Here is a 10,851-nt window from a genome sequence, read left to right as displayed (position 1 = left end):
TGGCAACCTGTTTGTACAATACCAGCGTCCGCATTGGATATACACGTTGCTAGGGACGCATGGCAACCTAAGGGATATGACATCACAGGATATGACACCAGCAGCCAGAATGAGGCTTGGAGAGCAGTGAGTAAGTGTGTCATCACCGTTCTCTCATGCTGTGGATGGGGCAGCCCTATGGGGAGGTTGTGCAAACAGGTAGGTTTGCACAACAGGCAATATGGATAATTTAGAAGCAAGGGGTGGACCTGATAGATAGGGTGTGGCAGGGTAGTGGCTATTTAAGCACATCCAGCTGACAGCTCGATTAGCTCTGACTTGGGCTATTGCTGGGGGAAACTTTGACACTTGGTGTGGGGATATCTTTGTACTGTGTTTTTAATGTTGTGCACTATTTTCTCCTGACGCCCTGTATTAGGGTGAAACAATTGTTGAGAGCACTGTAAATATTGACACTCATGCACCCACTTATATGTGTTACCCCAGTTACCTTCTGTGAAGGAGGATTACCTATATCCTTGACCCCTATGGGGTCCTTTGCAACTAGTGTGGCTGATCTACATTGACCTGTGTGCGAGCAAACCACACCCCAGTACTAGGGGAACTTGCACCCAGTGTTTTTCTGCCACAATTGTGCTCATTATATAGGTATTAATTTTTAGAGGAAATTGTACTGTGATGTAGGTCTCAATTGGTGACACTGGGGCAGAGATAGCTACACCCCACGGGGAATACAAGTTGACCAGTGGGGGGGGGGGGGGGGATCAGCAAAGACCCTCACCCTTTAGTGTTCATACCAATACTGACCATATACAGTCTTTTATCTCTCATTACCTGAGACAGGAAACCTCCCATGTATTACTACAGCGATCATATTGTTGTGTACATGGGATAGGTCTACTATTGACCAAGTTTCTGGTACTTATGGTCTAGCCCTGTTTGGGCATTGTGCAATTGACAACTTGTACAATTAGCTAGCTGACTTGGGGGTTGATTCACTTTGTAGGATGCGATCCCGGCACTTTGGCACAGTAGGCTGTCAAGTGACAAGCAGCCTATTGGGGCAATCAAAGTGCGGGGATCTCGTCCTACAAAGTCACTGGGCCTGATAGGGTCCAGAGTGGGACATTTGGAGAAGCCATTAGTTTTGGGGGAGTGTGAGTAAGCTAGTAGTGCATGTTACAGCAGTAGCATGCACTACTTTGAAAATGTTACTTGCGCTGCCACACTAAGCTGCGCTGCTAGAGCAGTGTAGCTTAGTGACTCAACCCCTACTGATCTGTCTGTGAGACAGATGTAACCATCAAAAGAGCCACATCTGGCTCCCGAGCCATAGGTTCCCTACCACTACTTTAAGGACTACATAGCCTGAAACGTGTTGGTCCTGAGCCATGTAGTGATGTCTGTATGTTGGATCTGATCTTATAATAAAGTATTTGCAGTCTACACAGTGAATGTGGATCTCCCATTTCACAGTACAGATGTGCCTGTCTTTGGAAGTGCTTAGGGACGAGAGTGCTTCCAAAGCCTTTCGAGGAGCCTCGAAGGCAAAGAATTTAAATGGGGGACATTGATGGAACGAGGGGATGGAGAGAGGACTCGGAAAGCTCTATGAAATCCAGAGCCTACCCTCTCCATAGGAATGTAAAGGTTTGCATGAATGATGATTACAGGGATTGCTACAGCCAGCTGGGGTGACCTGGAGTGTCGGGGTTTGTTGGTTTGACCCGATGTCTTATCTGGTCACCCTCACTCTGGACATACTGGAAGCATGCTCAGCAATGTTGGTAATGTTCAGCTGAACAAGGAAGTACACATTTGATTGTTGTGAACAGGTTCTATGAGTACCAGTGTACATTAAGTATAGACAGTGATGAGTCTGGTGCGAGTAGCCGATAGTATTAATATCTGTCATATTCCCGATATTATACGATATTTTTTTTTACTTCGTACAGCGCCACGGAATATGTTGGCACTTTAAAAATCAATAATAATCACGTACTCCTCGCGTCAAAAATTTCTCTCCTAACCTCTCTCACACTTAGGCAGGGTTCACACTTATTTAAATTTTCCTGCATTTTGCAATGTGTGAAAACACTGTCGCCGCACAGCTGATGAAAGTCAAGGGAGAATTGCAGTTCTGCTAAAATTAGCAAAATTGCACCCGCATTTCTACTTCTTGAAGCATAAATTTGCACATTGCATGCAAATTCCCATTGCATTTATTTCATAAGCCAGTCTTAAAAAAAAATTTTGCATGAAAATTTGCATACTGATGCAAATTTAATTGCGAAAAAAAACCTCAGTGCCGTTACACCTAACACTGACCCTCCTCCTACTGTATTGCCGACTGGCGCCAAATCTAAGCACCGTGGCGCACCATAGCCGCAATTATTGCAAGTTACGTTCCTGCCGAGGAAGCAGCTTGCCGCCTGTGCCCAAACTAATCGCTTCGGAGTGCCCGATTGATTCCACTGAGCTATTGCTGATTTATATTTATAGAGAATAAGGATTTAACAAAATAGCATTTTTATAAATACAAAAATTAGGAAACAAATGCAATCACAGAATCGAATGTGGAAGTTTAAAGATGAAAGTCAACTGATACATCCAGTAGTCCCCCGGGGCAATGGGTAGAGGAAAACCTGCTAGATACAAAATGGCGGAAGCAGGGGTGTAACTAAACATCATGGGCCCCCCAGCAGAACATTGATGGGCTGCCCCATATGTTTCCCTAGCCTTCCCCTTGTGACCCTCAAAGCCCGGAGGCCCATCTCACAAGGGGCATAAAACAAGTGTGGCCATCATTATCTTCACACCCATAACAAGTGTAGCCACAAAATCCTGATCTGAAGGATGGACCCCTTTATCAGAAGGGAGTGAAGTAGTCATTGGGGCCCCCTTACAGCTCTGGGCCCCCCTGGAGTTGCAGAGTCTGTTCCCTGTAGTTACGCCCCGGTCAGAAGCTGAAAATGTTCACCGTAAAGCATAAAACCAATAAAATAATTTTGAGTAAGTGCTAAAAAACCTTTTTTGGTGAGGCATAAAATGTAATAAAAATAAATCAGATTTTAGTTACCCCACACAAAATGTGGTAAATAAAACTGGTGGCAGGAAACCACATGTGGTATTTGGTTAGTGGACAAATACTGGAGTGTCAAGCATTGGAGTGTTAAGCAGACCAAACGTTCCCACGTGTCTAGTCTGCATGAGGCAGCTGAATCATCATCTCTTACCTACACAAACTCTGACAGGAATTCAGCACCAGCCACCACACAAGTGACATGAGAAGGTTTGCAGCTTGCAGAGTTATCCCTTAACCCCGAGACGCTGCACACTATTTCACATTATAAGATGAAAGTCAATAGGAGTCATACTGCTGCATCATCAGCTTTCTGCTGTACTCATAGGCCAGGAAAAGGGCACCGTTGGCTGGGAATGCGCGGATCAGGGTGGGACTCAGTCCGGAATACAAAGCCAGGATTCCTGCAAAGGGAGCAAACAAATTGTTTGACACACTGGAAATAACTGAGGAAACAAATGAGCTTTTCAAGTGTTTTGAAACAGAACTAAAATCAAACAAGCAAAGCTGCCCAGCATGTAGCAAAGTCACGAAACAGTAACAAAAGCAAACCTGAAGTGAAAATCAACTGATGAAAGGAACAATCTACAACCCAAAATGGGACTTTCCTGGAATACCACAGTTTTATTTTGTATTAAAAGGTTAACATTTATATTTAAAGACACTATACAGCCAAAATTATACAATATATGGACCCCCTTCAGGTAAGAAGTTATAACGACATGCAGGGTCTTTATCTTTCACGTCTCTCCCCAAGCCCTGGAAGTGTTGGCTTCCTGCGTACAGCCCCGCCCCCTTGCAGCCAAGTGCCATGACACTTTCTGTATAGGAGATACAGAGTGCCACGGAAGCGGTACATCTGCAAGGGGAGGAGTTACACACCGGTAGCCTGCACATCGGGAGACCCTTCAAGTAATTTTTGTAAACCGAAAGGGATCCATCTAATGTGTCGAACTCCAGTTCTAGAAGGCCACACCCATGCCAGTGTTTAGGATGGACAGAGAAATTGATAAATGTGCCGATTGGCGTGAACGGCCTTCTATGGGGCTAGCAGGAGATCGCAGTAGCGCGCACATCCCTGCTTGAAAGGCTCCGCCTTCAGTCTTCCAGCGGCAATTGCATTATACATGTACAGCGCTGCGATCTAAGGCAGCGCTGTACTGGGGATAGCCGTGTGACCCAGCTGTCCCCCTGAGGGACAAAGAAGCGATCGGCGGTGATAGGCGCCGATCGCAGTGATTGGCTGGCCGGGGAGGGTTGTAAAAATAAAACAAAAATACAGCATTTTATTTAAATATAAAATAAATATTTATAAAAAAACAAACAAAAAAAAAACCAAACAAACATTGGGGGAGCAATTAGACCCCACCAACAGACAGGTCTGTTGGTAGGGAGAAAGGGGGGGGGGGGAGTGCATTAGGAATCGTTTCAGACTCCCTTTAAGGCAGGCACAAATGGCCTGGTTACTAGGGGAGTTTAACACTGCGGTCCTCAAGTGTTTAAGGACCACAGACTTACACCCCCCTAGTAACCAGGCTATTTTTTTACAATTCAGGCCGCTGCAGCTTTAAGACCTCACAACTGACCACACAAGTGATTTCCCCCCCCCCCCCCCCCTCTTTTTCTGCCCACCAACAGAGCTTCCTGTTGCTGCTGCAGGCATTTGTTTTTCTTTTATTCATTTTATTGTCCTTTTTTAAAAATACATGTTGCTATTTTTTTTATACTGTAGCTCCTCCCTCCCCCCTGGGCATCAGCCTATGAGAGCTGATCGCTCTTCAGCCTCTCCGGGGGACAGCCAAGTGACACGGCTGTCCACAGTCCAGCACTGCCTTATATCTTTAACTAATTAACTAGCTATCTGTTCCCACCATTAAGATGGGATTTTCTCAATCTCACAGGAGATTTACAATTGCAAATTATTTTTCTTTGAGAGTTATACTACAGTCTGAAAGCGGAGGAAATGTAATTTAAAGTTCTGAATTATTAACCATTACAGTAAAAAGAAGCAGCCCAGGCTAGTTCTAAGTAGGATTGGGACTGTACATACACATCTCATCAGGATATATGTATTTAGTTTGTATTTATATAGCTGTGACATCTTCTGCAGCATTTTAGTATACAGTCTTGTTATTTCAGTTCAGGTACCCTTTAAGTTTTGGTCGACAGGTCTTGTACAGTCATTTATACGTGCTGTTATACTACTCTATGGTGGAGTTACTCAGTAGCCATTCATTGAGATTCAATATTGTAATCAAGGACCTAACTTGGGCACTGGGATATAGTTGACAGTAGCATATAGGAAACATTTACTGATATCTGACTATTTTAGAGTGTTAGCTTTTGTTAGTAAAATATCAGTACATACTACCGATATGTTACTACAGCTAAATCTAGCCCTACTCTCACACAGAACCCTCCCCCCTCCAATGCCTAACCCCTCCCCTTCCTCAATGCCTAATGTTAAAAGTACCCTTCCTGATGCCTAACCTTAACCGCACCCCCTTCCCTGGCGCACACCCTAACATTAACCAACCCCTGCTGCAAATACACCAAAAATAAATAAAATGGAAAACACAGAGACTACAGAGATGATAATATTCATAATACATTTTAACGGGCACCCAAATTCCTGCTTAACATTAGAGCCATAAGTGAAAGGGATCTCTGATTACAATAATGAATTCCAGGGGACATCAGGCTTTGTGCACATTCATACAGTCAGGAACTCTTGCGGTTTATCTACTTAAAGAGGAACTCCAGTGAACATTTTACTGTTGGCAGGTGATGTAGCTGCTGCATGGTTTTTGGCAGTTGGAAACAGCTGTAAACAGTTATTTCCCACATTGCAACAAGTTTCACAGACAGGAAACTGCCAAAAGGTCGAACTTTTCTTGTGGTAGGGGTTACTTGTGGGAGGGGTTTCACCACAATATCAGTCATACAGCGCCCCCTGAGGGTCTGTTTGTGAAAAGGAATAGATTTCTCATGTAAAAGGGGGTATCAGCTACTGATTGGGATAAAGTTCAATTTTTGGTCGGAGTTTCTCTTTAACCAGTTCAGCCTTCACTCGTTTTCACTTTATGCATCCGAGCAATGTTCACCTCCCATTCATTAGCCTATAACTTTATCACTACTTATCGCAATGAACTGATCTATATCTTGTTTTTTCCGACACCAATTAGGCTTTCTTTGGGGGGTACATTTTGCTAAGAGCTACCTTACTGTAAATGCATTTTAACAGTAAGAATAAAAAAAAAAAAATGAAAAAATTCATTATTTGTCAGTTTTCGGCCATTATAGTTTTAAAATAAAACATGCCTCCATAATTAAAACCCACGTATTGTATTTGCCCATATGTCACGGTTATTTCACCGTTTAAATTATGTCCCTAAAACAATGTATCGCGACAATATTTTATTTGGAAATAACAGAGCATTTTTTCCGTTTTGCATCCATCACTATTTACAAGCTTATAAAAAAAAAAAATAGAGAGAAATATTTCATCTTTACATAGATATTTAAAAAGTTTAGACCCTTAGGTAAATATTTATGTGTTTTTTTTTTTTATAGTAATGTTTTTTTTGTTTTTTTTTAATTAAACATTTTATGTGGGTATTTTTGGGAGGGTGGGATATAAATAGTTTTATTTGGGGAAATATTTGTGTATTGTAATGTTTTTTTCCATTTACTTGTAGTTTTTCTTTTTGGCCACAAGATGGCAATCTCGATTTTGTTTACATGACGTCACTCTAAGCGTACAATGTACGCTTAGAGGGACAGAGCTTCAGAAAAAGCGTAGCTTCCGAGAGAAGCTGTCGCTTTTTCAGCAGGGGAGAGGAATCAGTGATCGGGCACCATAGCCCGATACATTGATTCCTGGGCTACCGAACCCGCGGCCGGGAGTGCGCGTGCACACGCGCGATCGGCCGCGGGAGCGCGCATGTGGCCTCCTGGACGTAGATACTACGTCCTGGAGGCATAAATGGTTAAGGATCAAGGTTATTGAAATCTACGCCCTGTTTTTGGTGGTTACCTGGCTGGCAGGGCGTAGATTTTAATCCCCTTCCTGTTCAGTCAAGTCAGCACCATCAATATTACTTAAAATCGCAGCATGACAGTCATCCACTCAGCGACAACCTCGCTGTTTCGGTCAACCTTTCTGAAGCTGGATAGAATCGAATCTCACTTACATAGTACAAAATTCACCCTTAAATAGTGACCAGTGAGCTCAAGCACCAATCAGGTGCAAGTACCTTCAGCCAATCAGACTTATAGATAGATTTCAATCCCCGCTGCAGCATGCATCCCCCGTTTTCGTCGCTCCCGCAGATCTTGCCGCTGAATCCCCGCCGTGTCCCGTTGCAGCTCACTTGCTCTGTCTGTCTCTATAACGGCAGAGCCATACAAGCTGGTCAGGAGCCGTTTTTATTGGCTCCTGGACCTGTCTATCAATGTAAGCAACTCCCATAGGCTTACATCGACAGACACGGTCAGGAGCCAATGAAAGCGGCTCCTAACCGGCTCATATGGCTCTGCCGTCATTAAGACGGCAGAGTGGATGTCCTGAGGATCCCGGCATGCATCGTGGATGGCGGGTTTGTGCGGCGACTCGTCGGTATTCCGTCGTTATTGTACCACCGGTCTCTGGTCTTTAAAGGGGCAGAGACCACTGGTAATTAAGTGGTTATGCATAGATTACACACACCTTCATTTCTCACAATGCTTGCAAATGTTCCCATGAAGCCAGCTTGTTTCCCTGTGATGGAGAGGACCTGAATCCTGGATTTAACGCAGTCTATAGGATATACTGCAAGCCACAAGGCAATGCCTCCACATCCGCCGCTTATCATCAGGGCTAATGGACCTGCAACAAAGGTCACATACATGTTTACATTGGATTAGCACAACAGTAAGTGGAAGAATGTCATTGACGGTGCTGGAAAATGTAGCAATACTGATACCTTAAAGCGGACCTAAACTCAGAACTTCCTCTCTGCTTTAAAAGATTAGCAGCAGCATAACCACCTTTGAAGGGAACCGGAGGTGACAGTGATATGAAGGCTGCCATATTTATTTCCTTGTAAACAATGCCAGTTGATCTCTTGGCATGTGTAGCGTCAAAACCCTGGAACAAGCATATGGCTTATCCAGTAAAAACAGAGTGAGCTGAGTCAGAGTACCTAATATGCATGCTTGTTCAGGGTCAATGGCTAAAAGTATTAGAGACGGAGGATCAGGAGGACTGCCAGGCAACTGGTATTGCTTAAAAGGAAATAAATATGGCAGCATATCACTTTCACCTCGGGTTCCCATTAAAAAAAATAAAAAACATCTTTGTTACAGCTGATACAAATCCAGCAATAAATCTGCAGTGTTTCTACTTCCTGCTTTCATGGAGGCAGATATAGGGTTAACATCCTGTGTTTGCCAATTAACTGATCTGCAGAGGCAGCCAGCTGGCACAGCTGAGAGATCAAATTACATTGTGATTAGTCACAGATCAGGGGGATTTAGACAGGCTAAACGCTCTAAATACATACAGGGTGCATTTCTTATTGTTTTCCTTCTGTCCTGTGAAAGAGTCCAGGCCCCCTTTAAAGTAAACCTGAACTTCGAGAGATATGGAGGCAGCCATATTTATTTCCTTTTAAACAATGCAGATTGCCTGGCAGTCCTGCTGTTCTGTTTGGCTGCAGTAGTGTTTAAGACACACATGAGTCCGAAACATCTGATCATCATGCTTGTTCGGGGTCTATGGTTAAATGAGGCACAGTATATCAGCCAGGCATGTGCATTGTTTAAAAGCAAATACATATGTCCGCCTCCCTATCCCTTTTATTTCGGGAGTGCTTAAAAAAAAAAAAAAAAAAGGGGACAATTCACTTCTCTTGAGTAAAAAAAAAACAAAAACCCCTTGAATCAGATTTGTACATTATAAGGCATTCTACAAACATTTTCTTTATGTTGCTGAATCCGCAAATACAGTTAAAACTTTGTTATGGGATAAGAAACAGGACAATTTCTTCTGGATGTGACATTTTTTGGATTAATGTTGGTGATTACAGCAGAGCTGCAATGCTTCCTGCTTTGTGCAGCTAATTAGTCATGTGGGAGAAGCCAAGTTATGTAGGTATAATTGGGCAGGACATACCTTAAAACAGTTCACAGTGCTGTCAGGCCATCACATTAAAATGTGCCACTGAATCAATGCACAGGAAGGCCTGTCACTACCTGGACTACCACAGAAGAGAGGAGTATGGAAGTACTAAACCTATTTACAGTTTCTGTTGCCCGAAACAACTGATCTTTTGAAAGCTGTATACTGAAACAATTACATTGTGCAAATGTGCTGTTCAGGAAGACAAGTGAACACCGCTCTGCCCCTACAAAATGCCAATCAGAGAGAGCAGGATCAAGGCTAGCCAAGCCAAAATGTTCACAAGTAGCAAAATAGGATACGCACAATGCCTAAAAACCGATAACAGTAAGCCATTTTTAGGCATTGTGCTGATGTTTTTTGCTACTTCCAATCGTTTTACAGTAGTGTTGATGTTCATATTCGGGGTCCTGCATTCGGATCTAATTATACCAAGCCCAAAGGAGAAAGTATTGGAATCAAGTAAAGTGCAGTGTGAGTGACCTCCCCATGTCCATTATAAAAGCTGGGATTTGTGGCAAAGCAGAAAAATGTGGGTACACGGAGACGTCGGAAAATAGTTGCGATAAAATATGCGTCAATGCATAGTGGCCATCCTTTGCCAACTCTGTACGCCCATCTTTACTCTGACGCAAATTACGGCTTTGCGGGGGTTCGGGGTAAGGGCCAGGAATAGGTAGAGGGAGGAATTAGGGTTAGGCATCAATAGAGAGAGATCTTGGAGTTAGGCATCTGTAGAAGGGCAGTCTCAGGTTTAGGCATCGGCAGAGGGGGTCTTAGCGATAGGCATCAGTAGAGGGAGGTCTTTAGGTTAGGCATCTGTAGAGGGGAGTGGGGGGGGGGGGGGGTCTTAGGGTTATGCATTTGTAGAGGGAAGGTTCTGTGTGAGAGTAGGGTTAGGTTAGGACATAGTAAAATATCGGTAAAGATTTTACAGGTATTTTACTAGCGGAAATCACCCCACGCCCTTTTTTACAGGTGCCTTTTATATATGAATGCCCACCAGGTACCTCAGCTATGTTGAGGGACACCTGTACACCAGGGCTGTGGAGTCGTTACACAAATCTTCGACTCCAGCTCAGACTCCTCGTTTTATGAAACCACGACTGTAACTCCGACTTCAGGTACCCAAAAAGGCTCAGACTCCGACTACAACTCCTTAGTCTAATACTTAACAGGGCTGTGGATGTTGTACAAAAATCATCTGACTCCGACTCCTCAGTTTATGAAATCAACGACTCCAACTCCCAAAAATTGCCCCGACTCCAACTCCACAGCCCTGCTGTACACAATAGATTTTCGCCCCAGACTATCACAACGCTTCTTAAGTTCTACAATTCATTCCTTACCCAGCTCATCTTTTGATTTTCCACCTGAAGCAAAAAAAGTCTTGCTAAGCTCATATCCGCCGAAGAAGACGAAGTATCCTGGCATCTCTCTACATATCGTGCTGGTCAGACCCTGAAAGAAGCCAAGGGGACTTTCTCGCTGCACAATGGCCCTCACGACCGACCACACTGTACTGACACAAGCACAGGCATTACAAGGCAGCCAACACATGGGAAAACACACACGCTACAGGTCAGTTATCAGAGTGCATATAAAGAGA

General features: G+C 43.7%; 1 protein-coding gene across 1 annotated transcript in view; it reads right to left on the bottom strand.

Annotated features, from left to right (window-relative positions):
- Positions 1-784: 784 nt before the first annotated feature.
- Positions 785-10,851, bottom strand: part of LOC137543983 (mitochondrial ornithine transporter 1-like) — a 29,495-nt gene continuing 19,428 nt past the window's right edge. Inside the window, exons 5-7 of the mRNA XM_068265038.1 lie at positions 10,592-10,764; positions 7,791-7,949; positions 785-3,486 (exon numbers count right to left, since the gene is read on the bottom strand). Coding sequence (XP_068121139.1) covers positions 3,362-3,486; positions 7,791-7,949; positions 10,592-10,764 — 457 coding nt within the window. The 3' untranslated portion in view covers positions 785-3,361. The remainder of the gene's footprint in view (positions 3,487-7,790; positions 7,950-10,591; positions 10,765-10,851) is intronic.

Source organism: Hyperolius riggenbachi, chromosome 2, assembly GCF_040937935.1.
Source record: "Hyperolius riggenbachi isolate aHypRig1 chromosome 2, aHypRig1.pri, whole genome shotgun sequence".
In the NCBI taxonomy this organism is placed as follows: Eukaryota; Metazoa; Chordata; class Amphibia; order Anura; family Hyperoliidae; genus Hyperolius; species Hyperolius riggenbachi.
Note: the sequence above shows the minus strand (reverse complement) of the source record. Positions and strands in the feature narration are given on the sequence as shown.